Source organism: Lipophrys pholis (genome assembly GCF_963383615.2).
Source record: "Lipophrys pholis genome assembly, chromosome: 12".
Lineage (NCBI taxonomy): Eukaryota > Metazoa > Chordata > Actinopteri > Blenniiformes > Blenniidae > Lipophrys > Lipophrys pholis.
In genome coordinates, this window is record NC_137641.1 from 22257173 (window position 1) to 22276552 (window position 19380).

Below are 19380 nucleotides of genomic sequence, written 5' to 3' on the forward strand. Positions count from 1 at the left end.
AAAATCCTCCCAAGATATTGTTCAGCTGTGATCAGTGTTTGCAGTACTGAATGAAACCAGAACCAAATATATCATAAAGCTTAAGAAATGGTAATACACTTGGCAGAACTCAAAACAGTGATCAATTTTAAATACAACAAACTATATATTTAAGAAAGAAAGCTTCATATTGCTTTGTTGCAAAGTGATTCAACAGATTATAAGCTTGAGATGAAGAAGAAGAAGGAAAAAAAAAGAAAAGGTTTGGGCTTCTTTTCCCTGGAGCCAGAGTCAGTAGAGGCGTTGTCTGCCTCAGCGCACAGAGCTGACAAAGCCCCCATCGTAATCTGGCATTTCAGAGCTGCTTGGTCGAAGAGTGGCTGCCTTGTTTCAAGTTCGATGACTATTTAAACCTATGGTTTAGCTCACAGTGCGTCAACTTTTCTATCTCAAAAGGCAATCTGCTGCAGGCCATTGATGGAGGGTCACATTAGAAAAAGGACAGAAACAAAAGAGTGAAGGGTTTGCATTGTGAACAGGAGGGCATCGAAGAAAGGAGTGATACTGACTGGAAGCTGAGAAACCAAAAGGAGGAGACTGTTGTACAAAAGAAATCGTTTCTTGGCAGCCAGTTACAGTCAGTGATGACACACTGCTTGCAATGTTAGGCACAGTCAATAAATGTGTGTGTGAAACGTTATGGAGAGTGTACTGTATAAAAGAAACAAAATGCCAATGTGTGGTCCAATGGCAGCAAGCCCAGCTTGCCAAATGACATAACATGCCTGCTTCAAACAAGACACTACACTGTACTGTACTCAAGATCTATTTTTCTTTAGAATTCACAAGAGATCTCACACATATACAGCATATTGTAAAGCACCTCCATTAGAAGGTATTAAGTGTATTACAATCAGATGATACAACTGCAAAGAAAAATAAAAGACTATCATGCGTGCAACAGCACAAGCTCAGCCCAATTGGCAAATAAATTATAAATCAATGGCTGCAAAAGAAGGAGCAGGCTCCTCAAAAAAATATTGACCAATGGTGGAGGAGCTGTCTTGGCATGCACCTTGAGGAAGACACGAAGCACCTCCTCAGACATATAAGGAAAGGACTGTGCTCAAGGCTGCTGGCGCTATTCTTTCTTGTGTCATCCACTTTACCGAAGGAAAAACAAATTAAAGCTGTTCTTCCTATGATGGGCCAAGTGTGAATGATTCCCCTCTGCAAAGTCAAGTGAAACACGTACCAGATTTTAGAACTACCTTTAAAATCCTTCTTCATTTAGTTGATTAAAACCCATCAGAAAATCTACAGAATTTGCTCTCACAAAAAGACAGTCCAAGCCAAACCCCAGATGCTCGATAGTCCTCCACATCTGGAACCTGTAACGGTCAGGCCAGACTGTGCCTTAACCGGGCTACACCGAAACTATATTGGTCTACGTTCAATGTTTTTCCTTTAAAACTCTAAACTTATTAAACCAACACAAGCATTGCTGAGTTACTCAAAAGACAATGAGAAACAAATAAGATTGCCTGGAAGACTTTTCACTGTCTTCATAATGTCAATAACCACTTCACTCACCTCTGAACTCTCGGAACACAGTTCACTGTCGTAAAGTTTATCCACAAAACTAAATTAGTGAATTGATTCTCCAGATCTCCTTGTCCTCTAATTGGTGCCACACTTGACATTGTGAAGGCATTTAATCTAGTTGTCATGGCAACTGAGAGCCTTTAACGGGTTTAATTTCACGAGTCAAAGAAACTTGTGTGCTCGTCTGAGGAGGGGAGTCTCTGCAATTTACCATAGGCTGATTTGTAGGAGGACAACGGTCTGAAAGCAGAGGAATGAAGCCAGCAGGAGAAAGAGTTCTACAATGTAGAAGCCTATATGAGAAATCCCGGGATATCAAATCAGGCTGTGTCGCATCGAAGCGTTCACTCACATAAAACTGTGAGGACCCATGTGTGCAGATGAAGTCAGTACATGGTCTCCCCAGGGTATTGATGATGTCTGTTAGAATAATTGCAGATCTTTTTAGGGAAAATGCAGCAATATAATAGCCATCACATTTTGGCTTCTGGTACATCATGTTTTATATATATATAAAAAAAAAACCCTCTTTGAAGAAAACACTGTCACCAAAGATGAACTGAAACACAGTATCACACATTTCATCAATTTTAGGAAAAAACTTGTCGTAGTAAATTAAAACAGACAGAAGGTTTTCAGACAGTGCAGGTAAATAAATCGGAACTTATAAAAAAAAACAATTATGTGGAATTTGGAGAACAGAGAGTGAACAATTAAGAAGATATGAATCTTACCAGTCTGTTCTCATCAAACACCTCAAAAAGTAGCCTGTGGTTCTGTGGGCAGACCTGTGTTGACAAGAAAACATTTGGAGGAGATGTTTCAGATTATATATGGGAATGGGAATAATGTCTGCCTAAATAAAATAAAAGTCAAATAATTGTATCTTCAAAATGTCTGCTCTGTGCCTCAGAAACAGTCTGAACAGATAAGACAGAGAGGTCGAGACAGACAGTGAGAGACACAGATGTACGGAGGGAGAGAGAGGTGAGACAAACACAAGCGGAGAGACAGATGAAGCCAGAAAAAGACACGGACATAGAGACGTTGACGTACAGAGATGTTCGGAGACAAAAATGGAGGAAATCGAGGTAGAAAACCAGACATGGGTAAAAGAACATATAAACCTCATATGGAGCTCACAAGACAAGTCCTGAAGTACGTCTGCTTCTACGTCACAATAATTCACAAGTACTGTGACCAGAAGGTGGTGAGTTTGTGTAATCACTGCAACACAGGACTGACCTATAATTCCTTTATAAATAAACAGTGAGGCCTTATCATACGTATGTGGCTGGACTTGTAAAGTGTAATATGGTCTGTCTGATTACAGTGGCGAAGAGGTGGGGGCTCCGAGTTCTGAGTGCGATTGCACACTTCCATAGTGAAAATAGGGAATTCATTAATAAGTGCGAGTGTGAAAGTCTGAACTCACTCTGAAGTAGAATTCTTCGTTCCATTTGGGATTAAGGGTCTGAAACGCAAAAGGTATATGTTTCGTTAGCCCACAGAATAACTGTCACAGACACAGTGAACAGAAATTATTAGCTCGCAGCAACAACAGAGCAGATGTATGAAACCTTTCCAACTGAGAGCGAGAGAAGAAGAGAGACCAAGTGAGAAATTAGGTCTCCGACTCGTACGTCAATGATCCTCTTACGTTGTGAGAGGAAGTTTATCACAAACAACATGTTCCGGCGATTGGCATTAGTCTGTAGATTACAGCCATGAGGATTTTTCACCCACCTTGTGGATGGAACAGCTCAGCAGATAGATACTCTCTGCTTCTGCCTCACACGTCGGAAATTTTGCTGGACTCGGACCTATGTGACACTCCTCATTAACATTCTTTTGGTGGCTGAAAAGCCTTAAACACGTGAATGTCAATGAAGCATTCCACAAGTAGCTCGCATTAATACAGACATTTTAACAGCAGTGATTTAATAACATCTTTGTTCAAACATCTGCTGAGACACGACATTAACAAATGAACCTGCTGCACTTTACCAAACCGCAAATTGAATACGAAATCTAAAACACATAGTTCATATTCAACAAACAGAATATAAATGTCCAGAATGGCATGCCAAACATCAGCACTTGGTAAATGCTAAGGGCCAAAGCTAGATAACAAAGGTATGGCATCTCAGACGGGCTCTCTTCTTTTCCTGTCATACTTGAAATAATTTTCAATGCAATGTTGCCAAGAGCCAAACTCCTTAGCATCAACAACAAAGATGCCATCAAAGGTGTCCCACTTAAAGACACATGAAGCCCACAGAAGAGCTGAGCAGTGATGCTTCTTTTTTTTTCTGCTCCACATAGCAGTGCATTGTCAGCTATTTATATCCTATAAAGCAACCGTGGCCACTGGCAGCATATGTCTGCCTGCATGGAGGCCGGAGCAGCCCGACTCCAACAGAAGGTTTTGTTGGCACCCACTTGTACCTCACCTCGAATACCAAGAGAAGGGGGAGGAAGAAGAAGAAGAAGAAGAAGAAGAAGAAGAAAAAAATCATATGCAGTGTCAGACTAGTCTCACCTTTGTGTATATTTTCAGACATGGTCTAGGAAGTGAGGAAAATCACATGCAGATTTGACTGAAAATTTTAGCAGCTTTGCACAGTGCTTGCAAATGTATACACTGTTTGAGGAGTACTTTTGAAATATAGATAAAACCTAAATGGGCATTTTGTATTCGCAAGTAATAGCTCCCCCTGCTGTGAGCATATTTCCTCCCCCAAAATAGGCCACTGGGGGAAAGAGCCTGGCGAATGTCTCCCTCTAGATTCTCCTTAACAGAAAGAGGAAGCACCACCTTCTGGTGCCTTCCTGTGGTTCCTCCTGTCCAGGATTGCCTTGATTTGTAGGAAAAGGTGATAGTCGGTATGTGGTGACTTTAAAGAGATTTGGCAATCTTAAGCCAGTGACCTCAAACCACAATGAACAAAGCCTTAATTAAGACGCAGTGAGGTAAAGGTGTGGTCAGGGTGTGGCAGGAAATTAATGTTGCTGCTAAGAGGCCAACACGTCAACGGCACCTTTCAGCAACAGGACTTACCTTTTTAATAGTTTTTGTTTGGACTAAGGCAAGCTCTCGGTTTTCATCCGCAACGTAGAGGGAAAGTTTGACATAAGGATCACTGCAAAAAAAACAAAAACAGGATTATTTACAATTTATGGAGGAACAATTATATATATAATTACATAGTGGATTTTAACAAACAATGTTTTTACAAATACAACTGTGCTTGTCACAACTTCAGGACTGTTTGTTTGACATAAACAGGAAATAATTCAACAACACTGACAGATTGTATACATTATGACAGAATACATTTTCTGGAATTAAGAGATTTTGGTTTTTGCTTTTCATTTCGGAGAGATGACTAGATATCACAAACAGATGACAAATAACAGTTTCTTAAAGTTTTATACTGATGACCTCTACAATTTTTAATGATCATGAGGTAATTCTATTCGATACAATTACAAAACACACAAACAAAGCCTTGCATAACTGACTTTATTGAATTATTTTCCTAATCTAACATCACATTAACCCTGGACACAGGTGTCAGAGCCTATGTTGCTCTGCCACCCTTATCATTCTGCCTATTTCCCTTCCTGAAAACTGAGTCTGCCCAGCATATAAAATAGCACTTTCATTAAGGTATTATGAGATAAGGCCTTTACGTCTTATCAACAGGGTGTGGTAAAAATAGAATCAGCATAACATTTTGAGGTGAGCAGGGCAAATAGTAAGCAGTGTGTGTGTGTGCAAGTGTGTGTGTTGACTTTTTTATTAGAAGGTGCTGACGGGGTAGAAATCTCCAGAGAGTTCTGGACAGAGGGGTGGAGCTCCGCTGTTCACGAGGCAGAACAGCTACTTTACTCCCGTCGGGTCCCAGCACACCACATAAAGTCCTGTGTAACATTTTTCATGATCTTACCAACTATAGTAGCTACAGATGTGTGCATGTATTTGTGTGAGCTGGATAAAGTTTTACATAAAGTGGGTTCCAGTGCCCTCAGCCAGCTCTACACACAGATCTCTGGCTGTGTTGAGTTCACTGCAGCAATCGACACTCATGCTTCTGCTCTGCATCACCCTCCCTGCCATCCAAAGCAATTCAGAAGCAAAATTTGAAAACCCGGAAACATTTTGTTAACAAAAACGACCACTCCCTTCATTTGGCGCATCCTTCCTCTATTAAGATCACCAAGTCACCGTTCATTGCACTTTAAGAATTGAATAGCTCAATCAGGTGTCTACAGATCACCAAGTTCCTCTTGTTTCTGAAGCCCCTGTGCTTTTCTTATGCAGAACACAAGGGAGTTGAATTTTAAACTCCAAATATAAAACAACTTTACTTTTACCGACTTATTTACAGGGGGGACAAACCTCAGCTAGTCTTATTTCAGACCATTATGGTATTTCCATTTTGAAATGTCTGTCTGAATGAACAAAAAATAAATAAAAATTAGAAGCTCAAAGCCATAGTTTTGACACAGACCAAAAATGATCCTGGATGTCCTGGAAAAGAAAGACATGAGAGGCCCAACAACAAGAAACTAACAAAACAAATTCAATTAAAAGATATAACGTACCAAAAGTGAGAACATAATGTTAAGGTTTTCACTTAAAGGAGACATATCATGCTTTTGAATCCTTCCTTTTTACATATAAATCATACAGTTGTGGTCTATACAACGCGAAACTGCAATGCTTGGGTCTGAATTCCTCATTATTATAGCTCCACAGGCCCCTTTTCTACCCCTTTTCTGATGTGCTTCTGAGAGCAACTGGTTTTGGGGCGGTCTCTTCAAATGCAAATGAGACACTTCATACCCCTCCTCGTCTCCAGGTTGCAGAGGTGATACTCGGTTCAACGCCACCCTGTTCGGCCATCTTTGTAGTTTGATAGAACAGATACAATTATCTAGCGGCGCAGAAACTTTATATTCACACATTATTTACAAAATGTCAACAACGGAAGATTTGTCCATCCAGCCATACATGTTGGAGCCAGAGTCGGACCCGGCGGAGCGAGATGAAAATGACGATGATGCACCTGAAGAACAACGTCTTCATATGGATGTAACGCAATGGTGTGTTACTATATTTACACTAACTTCTCCATCCATGCCCACTACTACCAAACTGCCTGTATTACAACGACTATTTAACACAGAAGTTACATTATAATCTAAAACGAGCACACAGCGCTAACATATGAAGACGGTGCAACTGCTAATGCTAACAAAACAATGACAGGGACGTCTTATCATCACACTTTTTAGCGTTATATACAGCTTACCGAAGTGCTCTGTTCGTCGTCTCCATAGATAGAAGGAACTGACCGCTCAATCAGACCAAGTCTTTCGGCAAATCCTTCTTTATACTGACGGAGGTTGCTGAAGCAGTCGTCCTTAAAGTGATTCGCGCACACAAAAATGACCTTACCCACAGATGTGGGTACATTTCTGTGAAAAATAAAACTCAACCAGGCACTTGGAAAAGGTTCTGATGCTGGGAGACGGTGTAACGAAGCTTGTGGGTTACTACATCCAACAACCGAACATTTCGACTTATCCTCTCGTAACTTCGGTTGGACTACAAAATCGCAGCGAGAAACAAAAATGGCGGATTGCTCGAAATGTCGATGTCCTAATTTGGCAGTTCCGCTGAGAATACTGTGACGTCATTGTTCAAAAAACGTAATAGAGAATAGAAAAATCGAAACCGATCGCAAAATATGACCAAAACAGAATATAAAGATATCAACGGAGCACCTGAAGAGACTACTTTGAACTTTTCTGTACTTCTAAACACTCTAAATATACAACAAAATGCATTTAAGGGCTAAAAAAGTGGATTTAGCATGATATGTCCCCTTTAATATGGCCTTGAAAAACTTTGAGAACAAATATAACTGTGAATTATGAAGCAAATCTTGGATCGAGGTAAAAATAACTCACTGAAAACAATAACAACTCGTTACTAAGTAACAACTGATGTTAAAATGTAGACAAACGACCAAGGGCTACACACCAACAGCCTTCACACCACAACTTAGCTCCCCAAATATTGCTTACATTACATAATTTCTACAATAACAAGTTATAGTTGCGGTACTTAATGCAAGTGCCATCTCAAATATTCTTGTTTCATTCGATTCATTAGCCCCATAAATTAATTGTGTAATTCATCTAGGTTTGTTTTTTTATCTTTTCAATAAGTAACCTGCCTTATAATAAACCCAGTCTGCCAGCCAACAGATTCAAAGGCAGAATAGGACGGCAGACATGACATTACACATCAGTGAAAATTGCAGCTCCACTTTTTATCAAAAGCACTGATACATAGTCACAGTATTCCCTGCATCTGTTCCACAGCCTTTTAGGGTAAGTATCTAATCATCATATGGCCACTGACAAGATGACCATGATGAAGTCTAAACTAAGTATCTGAATGGGGGAGAACGATCATTTAAATGATGAGTTGGGCTGAGTCATTTTTTCCCCCAGACTATCACGACTGTTAACAGAGAACGGTGTGAAAAGAGGAATCATCCAGTAAGCACCAAGCAGGAAAGCGGCCAGAATGAGTTCAGAGGACAGAAAGGCCACAACAGCTCAAATGATGTCTCATGACAATCAAGATAACGAGAAGACCATCTGTGAAAGAACAACACTGCTTGAACCTTGAAGCAGACGGATTAGAGTAACAGAGGAACCCACCAGATGCTGCTGCTGTCAGCTATGCAAATGAGGATAACGCTCACACTGGCCCACCAAAATCGGGCATCGGCGGTTTGAAAAACATCAACATCATCCAATATGTCAACTCCTTCTGATAGTGTTAATGGATAAAGTCTTCACAGAGTTACGACCTCTCAGTATTATCTGAATATTGCATAAACAATCAAGTTTACTTGAGTATTTTTACAGACCATGTTGCTTATGATACAAATACATTGATGGCCACGGACATGAAGATAATGGGCCATACCAGAAACGCTCTAATCATCTTGAACTCAATTTTTGGACATCATTAGTGACAGCTTGACTGCTATAGCAACAGGACGCATCCTGGAGCAGAAGAACTGGTCAACGACACGATTTTAACTTGCAAAGTAGTTAACACAAACAATGCTTAAACATTTACTAAAACATTTTGTTGCGCGCTTAGCTCTCATTGTTCCGCGCTGGCTCCAAGGTCTCTAACGATGAATGTACCGTTAACATTGCACTTTGTATCAGAAAGTCCCCCAAAAAATGTTTTTTTAAAAGCATTCTTTATCCAATGTGGACTAATCAACATGGATTATTACAGGAATTACTGAGGTGAGCTAACAGCATTGAGATCCAATGTTTTTTCTTAATTCTCATCCCTGAACATGCTGTTGACTTCACTGTGCAGAACAGCCTCAAACACAACAGACACTATGGCTGAAGTGATTAGGGAAAAAAATATCTGAGTTTTTCTGGAAGATTTTTTTCTAAGTGTAGACCTCAAAGATGTTTTATTGTATCTGTAAATCGCACGGTTCTTGCTTCTACGATACACTCGCATCAAAGCTTGCATCTTGTTTTCCATTGCAAAATTGAAGATATCAATTATTACAGTGATACTGGTAAGTTTCTTATTTTTAAGTTGCAGTAACAACATTCATTGCAACTATTAGTGCTAATACGCGTGCAAATTAACAATACAAATAGATAAAAAGCACCCGCCTTCAAGTAAGCACTCCTGACCTCAGAATAAATTACTTTTAACAAAGAACACTGAGAAAGCTACATCAATTTTTAGATTTCCAATCGCAGCTTTTGCAATTAGCAAATCACAACATCTCACATTGTGATTACTAGACCTGATACAAGATAAAGCAGCAGATACAAGCTGCCACCAGACAGTTTGTGCACATAATGACAGCAGGACATGTGGATACCTCGCTACCTGCTTGTTGTTGTGGCTGAAGTTGTTTCCCACTGCCACCAGAAGGCCCATTTGCTAGGGCTACGTTTAGGAACAAAGCTGTGGCAGGTTCAGAAGGTTTTGCCATCAACAATAAGATGACCAGTTTGTTGATTTGAACCGAGCAAACAGTGTGATTACCGTTTGGGAGTCAAGGTGATAATATGGGAGGGGGTTCAGACAGGACTAGTGATAAGTAATAGACTGCTACAGTACCCTTCAATGCTTAGGTCAAAGCCAAACATAAGTCAATACATCAATGTCTTTTTAATATAACTGACTACTCTGAAGTTATATGGTCAATTTTTTTTAAATAATCTGCAATTTGGCATCTATCTGATCAGTTTCTACTGAAGTCTTTGTCATCCAGATCTCAAGTAAACCCTAATCTAACAACAGCACACCTCTAGCCAAATTTCAAACAGCCGTTGAGAAATGGCACACAAAAAAAGTCAGGTAAGATTGACAGATATTAAAAATAAATTGCTACAAAAGTACCACAAGCAAAGCTGCTGTGGCTTGCATGCTAATGAACATCTCCAGGAACCCCACAGCCTCTAATTGTGTGTTTGCGTGGTTCAGTGATGTGCTGTGACTAAACAAAAACAATGAGCCTACTGTATCTCGGCAGCACTGAGACATCTTCTTGTCTCCTTCCCTCTATTAACCAAAGTCCTGCTGAGAGGGACAGACAGGCGACTTCTGGTCAACAAAAGATGAACGATAACGTGGGCCGTTGCACTCAAAACGTAGCTTCACCCGCCATTTGTAAGATTGCCCTGAAGCTGAATGACTTTTGATGAAGTCCTCTCAGAAACAACAACAAAAGAAATCCTCTTGGTGTTTCATCGAGACCAAGATTAAGGGACAATCCGTAATGAACTGGTGCAGCTGTAACAGACCAGCAAAGAGGAGCGGATTTGGAGCAAAAAGAGGAAAAGAACAAGCTCGCACTGTTTGAGCATCTTACGAGGTGACAGATATGCCACGTCAGCACCGTCTCCTGTGGTAGCTTGCCACACATCAAAACCCTCATTCAGTGTTTCTTCATTACAGTTCAGCTTTCGCCTGAGCCAGGCTGAACTGCACAGCCAACGGGGCATCGGGATGCCAACACATGCACTCTGGCATGCGAGTAGCACTCACACAGTCTGAACATGCCAAGCTCTTCCTCTGACAAAGTCTGCTTTCTCATTGCTCGGACACAAGGAATCACTATCTCACACAGTGGGAGCAGTGTTCACATTCAGATCAGGCTTGCATTGGTTGGGTTGAGATTTCAACCGGGGGGTGAAAAAATGGATTTAAAGGGGTCTGAAAAGGTGTAGTCTTATCTTACCATGCGGGATCCAAAGAAAACATGACGAGATGCTACCTCTGTTGACTTAACCATTTCTAAGAATTACTTAACTACGACTACACGTGTTAGCGCTGCAACATTATGTTACATGCCCAGACATTCAAAAGTATCCACGAACGGTCAAATTATTCATAAATAAAATTTGTTTTAATCTCTATGAAGATGTAAGCGTCAATAAGTGAGTCCACTGACAAAAAAATCAGAGGACAACCACTTCATTCACTGAGGAGGCTTTTTTTTTTTTTTTAGGCAGACTTAAGTTTTGGCTTCTCCCATCAGCCTAAATTGTAAACAGAATTTACTTAAAGAGCTCATTCTTACCATTTCAGCATTCTTAACATGTTTTACCGAAACAGCCAAAATCACCCATTAACACGCATTCAAGCACAAACTCGCACGGCAATGGCAGAAGCTGCCATGCAAGGTGCTCCCACACCACTGCCTGAGGACATTTCCAAACAAAAGGAAAGGGGGGATCGAAACACAATTGATGGTATTATAGAAAAACCTACAAACTCGCAGCTATTTGAGGAATGGCCGTTTTCAGGTTGGCACGCAGGTCACTTGTGCACAGCGGTGCATGTATCCACGAAATCTGGTGTGATTTGTTTTAGAGGACAAAAAATGAGGGTATATCCTTATGGCTGCAGATCTGATCTAAAGTTTGCCCTTCTCTGGACAGTGGAAGTTTGACCTTAAAATGAGCTGGAGTATACATAATACTGTATGTGTGTAATTTGTTTTTTGGCTAAAGAAGAAACAGTTTATTTTTTTCCCTTTGCAAATTAGTAAAATAATGTCCGATAAGAGGTGGTAGAGTAATGTTAGTAGCAGTAATGTCTCGTGACTTGAAGTACTATTAATTTGACACAAGAACCCTACGCTGCAAGTGACTTCAATGAATGGGGGAAGAGGTCAGTCTGCTTAACAATGCAAAAACATTTTTAAATTACAATTAAAAAAAACAAAAAGACATTGACAAACACAATAAAAAAAGTTCAAGTTTAACATTAGTGTGTTCACACAAGTAGGAAAGTATGGGGCATGTGTAATTATTAGTCAAGCTCTTGTACCTAGAAAACCTGTAATATAAGTGGCTTATGAGTGGGACAGGATAGAAATATTGGTAATCATTGATGAGTTCAAGGTCTCTGTAACTTCAAGGAATGTAGGGAAAGTGCAAAATACCACACTGTCCAAAGGACAAACTGAAGGAGACCTCATTTAAAGACCAGAGGCCTGTAGTACAAAGCTGGATTTTCTCTTATCAAGGTAACTTCAAGGACTAAGCCTGGGTTTTCTGTCCTACAAGGCTGGTTAACCTTTTACCGAAGTGAATCATCGTGGTAACTTACACCAATAAGAGATCAACGAGTATAAAAGCACAATCTCCTGACCAATCAGTTCTCCTGGAAAATGAAATGCCCATTTTTAGAAGGTCCTGGTTGGTGCACAGATCATGAGTAGCACTTTGGAGAGAAAAGAGTTTTCAGGGATAAATGCAATTATTTTTATGCCCCGATGACAAAATAAAATGAAGCCTTGCCACTGACTGCTTTGAAAAATGTTTTTGTACTTATTCTTGACTTGCTCCCAAATCCGTTTAGCTCCACTACGGTTGCATCTGTAAAAATGAGATTAATAATAATGGTCACACCTGGCATAACTGCAGAATAGGGCTGGGCGATTTGGCCCCAAAAAAAAAAAAAAAAATCTATGACTTTTTTTTTAAGGAAAATTCGAATTTCGATTTTTGGCCTCAATGCACATAAAAATGACTACAGACATTAGATATACGGTCAAAAGAAACTTTATTGCTGTGATTGTCCTCAGAGCTAAAATGCATATAAACAATCCCAAAATAAAAAGTAAATGAGGCTCATTCCTTCTACAAATTCAAGCTTTAACCCAAGTTTAAGCAAAAGTGCAACAGCAACTACAGAAATCCACAAGGAATGGTAGACAGAACGGGAAAAATGTGGAAAAACTGTGTGTGTGGGGGGGGGGAACTCAAATTTGCTAAATAAAAATCATTTTGAGCAACAAACTCAATAAATCGATTAAACCGATATTTTTGCCCAGCCCTACTGCAGAAACACACAACTCTCATGCAACTGAATGCTGAAAAGTTTAGCAAAAAAATACTCAAAATTAAAGGTTAGTGAAAGAAGAGCGGGGGGGGGGTGCGTGTGAACTAATAACAGTCAGGACTGACCAGGCCTTCACACATGTGCCACAATGATGACAGGAGAGTGACAAAACAGCTCTACCACTAAGAAACCTCAAACAAAAACAGTGTAATCGAGTGCGTCCTCAAATAATCCTGCGAGACTCACCTGGCTCCAATGATGTCTTTCTTCGCCAGATCAATTCCTGCAATGACCTTAACCCGCAGCACTCGTGTTTCATGCTGCAGATGAGAGAGACAATGGATCAAGACATTTAATCAAACTCACGGAAAATTATCTCATAACCCCAAAAATCACCCCACTTCACATGTACCGGGCTGCCGACTGCACCGGTCTGCCTTTTTAAGTCAATAATTCTGACCTAGAATTGAATGAGCTCCATTCGAAGAGCTTTCTTTAATCTTGAAGAGAAAAACATGAATAGCAACATAACATTACAAAATATGCAGCCAAGCACAGGTTTCCTAAAGCGTGGCTCTGTCAATATATTTTCTAAGTATTTTGTTAGTAATTTCATGCTGCGAGTTTATTTCTCACAGTACCTCTTTCAGAAGTAGTCTCGAGCCGGTTAAACCTCACAGTAAGCTCCGTTTACATTTTCACCGTCTTATCCAGGTCACTTTGGCCTTCAGAAAAATCCCTGACACACAACTACTTATTCTGTCTGTAAGTTCTTGACATTTACATAAAGCTTGATATCAAGGTCTGTCAATGTTTACATCATGATTATAGGAAAAGCATTTTCTGAAGGTATTAGACCCCCAATAATCTTGATCCCTACTTATAGAGACAACATGATGTAGTTAAAGGTCAATAATACAGAGAATTTAGTTTAAGAAGACTGACAACCGTTTTATTCCCTCAGCCAATGTGTTGTAGAGTGTGGAAGGTTTTTGTAAAACATGCCTGAGCTATAGAACACCACAAAGTAGCACACAGGATGTTTTTTTTTCCTAATTTACTCTCATTATAGAAAAACAAACAACTGCCAGTATTGAATTGAACGAACACAAGATTGTCTGTAGTAACAATAAAAACACTACTGATGTTACAATTTATTTATTATTACTTTTGCCCAGACAAATTGCACATGGATCTGCTAAAACACAACTCAAGTTCATTTAAAAGGACCAAATCTATTGTGCATCCTGCTGAGAGTTACCGCAACAGATCAACAGATGTGAGCTAAGGACAAACTCAACAATGAGAGGCACACCCCTGTTTTCCTCCAAGAACCTTGAATGAACATTGGGAAGAAATTATTTTTAGCCCCCTATCATCATAGACAAAAAAGAAAAATGATCGCCATCCTACTTGCTATTTCTGACTGCCTGACTAATGTCTGACAGGTAGTAGGCTGATATGACAGCTGCTCGGTTAGAAAATTATTCTGTTTGTCACATAGTGATGCGCTCATGTTTGACTCGTGACTGTGGTGCTGACACATAGAGCAATAGCATTTGAATTCATCTGTGCTGGGGTTTAGTATTAATGGCTCATGGTTACAATACATGTCTGTCCTATAGGTTTCAGATGCTATCTTATAACTCATTTAGTAGCGAGGTTACTGTCAGACAGCTTTGACTACTGAGAAAAGCATTTGGTTTGTAAGAAACCAAATAATACCCAGTCAAAATGTGTTAAATTACTCTTTTTTGTTTCATTGGAGCATATCAACGTATCATCCAAACAGGATAATACAAGTTAAAAGAAGCAACAATCAGTCCTAAAGTACCATCATGAGGGGCAGGTACTAGTAAAAACAAACAACATAGTATCGACCATTAGATTGTTACGGTTTTGTATACAAACCTGGAATTAATTATCTTAAATCATGATGTGGGCTGGACAGAACAAATTGCTTTCTTTGTTTTGCTTGCTGTTAGACCTTAACAGTTGATGTTCCCCTAAAACCATCCGGATCATTGGTCCATGCAGTGCTCCAACTCATCAGCAACCGAGGCTTTTTAGATATTGTGAGTGCAACGATGAGGAGGTTTCAATTAGGATTATTCGTTGTTTTTTTTCCCCCTAATTTTAAAGCCAGGTTGATTTGATCACAAAGAAAGACTAACAATATTTAAATGTATTGAAACATAACATGACTGTTTGAACATAGTGATGTGGAATATGTGTGAGCACTATAATATTGTGGAAATCTGCTCTGTTATTTAAATCTTTTTGTGTGTGATCGAGGAAGACCCCCACCCCCACCCCCCACCCCGGTCAGACTGCATCAAGCGACTGCACATTTTGGAAGGTTGCTTTGGGTCAACGTGGCATTGAATCAGACTTGATTTGGGGGACTTAAATGCCTTCATAACCACCAATGAAAACACTGCATCTCGTGTCTACCTAACGGTGGATAAAGTCATGCTGAAAAAGACAGTGGAGGGATTTAATTGCACGGTTCGGACTGCAGGTCTTTAGTGATATTCAGGTGAGTAAACTACCAGACGGAGACGGGAGGGGGGGGGTGTCAGGAAATTGACAGCTGCCTGAACATTACAAAGGAATGTAACCGACTGAGAGGGCTCGTTAGCTCCACTGTCAGCTAACGTTGGCGCTAGCCATGTCTGGTTGAATCCCCCCCCCAGCAGACAGACACATTCAAGACTCTCGTCTACATGGAGGAAGAAAAAAAAAAATGTAGTTGAATTTAAGCTCACCTCGTCTTCTGAAAGTCCATATATCGGCTCGTAATTCGCAGCCATATAGCCTGCGGTCCACGCTATGTACACACAAAAACAAGCCGCTTTGCAAAGCTAGCTGGCTAGCCTTGAACAATAAAGTCCCACTTTCCTCTCTCTGCCGTGCGGTGGTGGTAAAGTCCACGGTGGGAGCCAATCTGTGCCACGGCAAAGGGGTTGGTTCGGGTCCGGATGGGGATAATCCTCGCCAGCGTGGTCCGTTCACGGACACAACTTGGAAATGAAAAAAAAGAAAAGAAATGCAGTGTGTCCAGAATGTTTCGACTCAGACAGATCGTTTTTGTCAACTCCGAGCTTATCCCATGTAATGTTGTGACACTTGACTTCCTCCTGACAGCTCAGCCAATCAGAGGCCGATTACACGTGACAGCTGTCAGTATCAGCCAATCAAACGCCTCCTGGAATTCCTTAGCATTTCCAACCGACCAATCAAATCTGGAGAGGGCGTGTAACTACAATACGTGTGTATTTTTTCACCTGTCGTTTTATATATATATATATATGTATATATGAATCTGTGTTTGTGCTCTAAGTTAGCAATTTAATATTTTTGCAAGCATTTTTTTATACGGAAGAATCACAATTCAATACAAAGTGGGCTGCTGGAGACCTGGAGCGCGTTCACAATCTGGGCGGGTCTTGTGAGAGACAGCCAATCACAGCCTACCCCCGCAAAAGGCTCCAGATTAGGTCAAGTGATTGATCCGGATTGAAAATGTAAATCTATGTAGGCGAAAGTTTGAGTTACTGTTAAAAAATAAATAAAAATAGACCAGCCCCAAGTTCCCCTTCTAAAGCATCTGGACCCGATATAGGAGAAAAAACAGTTGGAGTAATGCATTCATCTAACAATTGTTTTCACATATTTCTTGTGTTTTTCTAGAATGTCAAGAAAAAAAAAATATTTGGAATGGTTTATGAACAAACATTAGACATCTGACTTTTGGCGTGTTTGACAGGAGACATCTGAGACTTTAATAATCTAACAATTGCCTACATCCTCACCAAATCTAAACTATATGCACAACACTGAGGGGATTTGGGTTTGGTAGTTTGTTTGTTTTTCTTTATTATAACCATGCTTTTCTGTTCATTAATGCCATAGACCTTAATTGGAAAGCCTGATCATTTCCCTTGAAAATGTACTTATATTTGTAAGGAATGTGCATTTGTGAAATTAATCCTGAGTATGTGGATTGCAATTATGAAAAATGCATAATTGCCACAAAGTTTTTCTTTGCTGTTTGCTATTGAGTCAGGTTTTTAAAATCAAATCTAATTTTATTTATAGAACACTTTGTGTCATACACTTGACATGTTGGAAACAACAATCATTAAAAGCAAAACTACAAAGACTCACAAACCTGAGCCGAATGCAGAAAGATATCGAAATAAAAAATTCGCAATCGGTGGCAATTTCATGTATCTACAGTCTGGGACTAACCTCTATCCTCCGAGATTTCACCATTCTCTCCCACATAATGAGGTTTATCAACGACTACCTCCAGAATTAGGCAGATGTAACGGCTTGCCAGCAATCCTGACGTCAACCCCATTAAACACTTGTGTGATCAGCTTGGGTGTGCTGGTTGTGCCACTGCCAAATAGACCAACATCTCCATGTTGGCTGACATACAACTGATACTGGTGTGTGACCAGGCTGGTGACCACCATTTTGGGCTGTGTATGGTTCTGCCATATGCTCCAAGTGCTCTTGTAAATTCCCATCATGTCTTGTTTCTTCAGACTCAAAAGCAAAGAAGCAGGGTTTGCCAAAACTTTCAGTGGTACAACCAACAATCTCCTCCTTACTGCTCATCCCGCAAATGCATGTTCCTTCCAAATATGGCACCAAGTGAAATAACCAGGTTTTCCAACAATATGACTTATTGCCATAAGCACTAATACAACTAAGATATAATGTACAGAGCACAAATATCTTTAGTTTTTGTGCATGATTCATAAGTTATCGGGAACATAGAACGTTGCAGAAGGTTATCAGTGAGTAATGGATTGCGCAATCCACTTATTATTTGGAAATCCTTGTCTGGGCCAGATTGATACAGAGGAGGTTGTCAAAAAGGGGTTTTGAGGGGTCTGTTGTGGATTCAAGAAATACAGACAAGGGTGTGAAATATTAAAACGTTCACAGATATTGGAGAAATTTCTCAATCTGGTAACACAGAAAATACATTTCATCTATTATTTGTAATGATAAGTTGAGTTGCACTTCTTTAAAAGTTAGCATTTGTCATTATTTTATATCACTTGTTCTATATGCATGAAAATGATCATGTGATAATCCTTAATTTGTATTAACCCATTCTCCTGTTCGTGCCATACATAACCAGATACTGAGATACTGAGATATCTGCATTTCGTTGCTAAGCAGTTCACAAATACGACGGTAGGTGTCGCTATACCTTCGTAATCCCTACACTGTGTGACCCGGTTTGCACAAATCACAGACTGGACGGCAATTCAAATGCAAAATGCAAACCGATATAAAGAGCTGATCTGTTTTATCGATCTGAAACCAGAGTTGAGGTCTTCTCCTTTGTCTAGTGGTTGTACATCAGCTCCACTGTTCTGCAACACAACCTGCACAGAGGAGCTGGATTACAGGCTGGTCCTTTAAATAACGGGGCACCGCGGGCTCCATCCTCAAAACCAGCCTGTTTCTTAAGAAAGGACCGAAAGATAAGGATTCAGGGGAAGAATTTATTTATTTTTTTTCATTTTGGCGATCTATTAAGTGCGCCCTTATTCAATTGGTCGCTGGCAACCACACATGGCCGCGTCGAAAAGCAGTACTTTTAAATCGATGTGAAGAGCAGATGGCCACATTATATAACATTATTGCTTCTAAGCAGAGATGAAAAGGGGAGGGCCAGAGATTTCCCACGTCCCTCCCGATAGAACACCATCATTTACTCTGTCTGAAACCACAGTTTATCCTATTATTTACAGAATATATATTATATATTAATAAATGGTATACAATAATAATAATAATAATAATAATAATAATAATAATAATAATAATAATAATAATAATAATGAAATAAGATCAAATGTGAAAAAACGGAACAAATACTGATAAGTTACAAAATAAAATAAAATAAACCACAATAACATGGACTAAAATCTACAAATTTTTAACAAATTGAGATCAAATCAAACCAAATATATGCTAATGTTCATTAATGTTTAATAATAAATCACCAAATAGACCATTGTGTTTAATGTTGTTTACAGAACTACAAAACTAGTCCATCAACAGATGATGTCCGATTGACTCTAAAGCTAAAATAAATACTGTAGGTAAGATAATTGAAAGCACAGCGCAATCACAAATGCCATTCCCTAAATACCACATTGACTACTTTACTGAATCAATATACATTAAATTAAGTTAAGTTAAGTTATTTTTACGTAGGTCAGTTCTTATTTTTCTGGATTCACATAAACGGAAATTACAAGGCAGACCTGAAAAATAAAACTAAACTCTGAAACCTTGGCTGTATAATAGTGTTACTGAACCCTTAAAGCATA

At 39.6% G+C, this 19380-nt stretch overlaps 1 protein-coding gene across 1 annotated transcript in view; it reads right to left on the bottom strand.

Annotated features, from left to right (window-relative positions):
- nedd4l (NEDD4 like E3 ubiquitin protein ligase) overlaps positions 1-16127 on the bottom strand; it is a gene marked incomplete at its 5' end in the record, with an annotated part of 53418 nt that extends 37291 nt beyond the window's left edge. The window contains 5 exons of the mRNA XM_080477395.1: positions 2319-2372; positions 3020-3058; positions 4646-4727; positions 13262-13335; positions 15784-16127. Coding sequence (XP_080333521.1) covers positions 2319-2372; positions 3020-3058; positions 4646-4727; positions 13262-13335; positions 15784-15828 — 294 coding nt within the window. The remainder of the gene's footprint in view (positions 1-2318; positions 2373-3019; positions 3059-4645; positions 4728-13261; positions 13336-15783) is intronic.
- Between the last annotated feature and the right edge of the window lie 3253 nt (positions 16128-19380).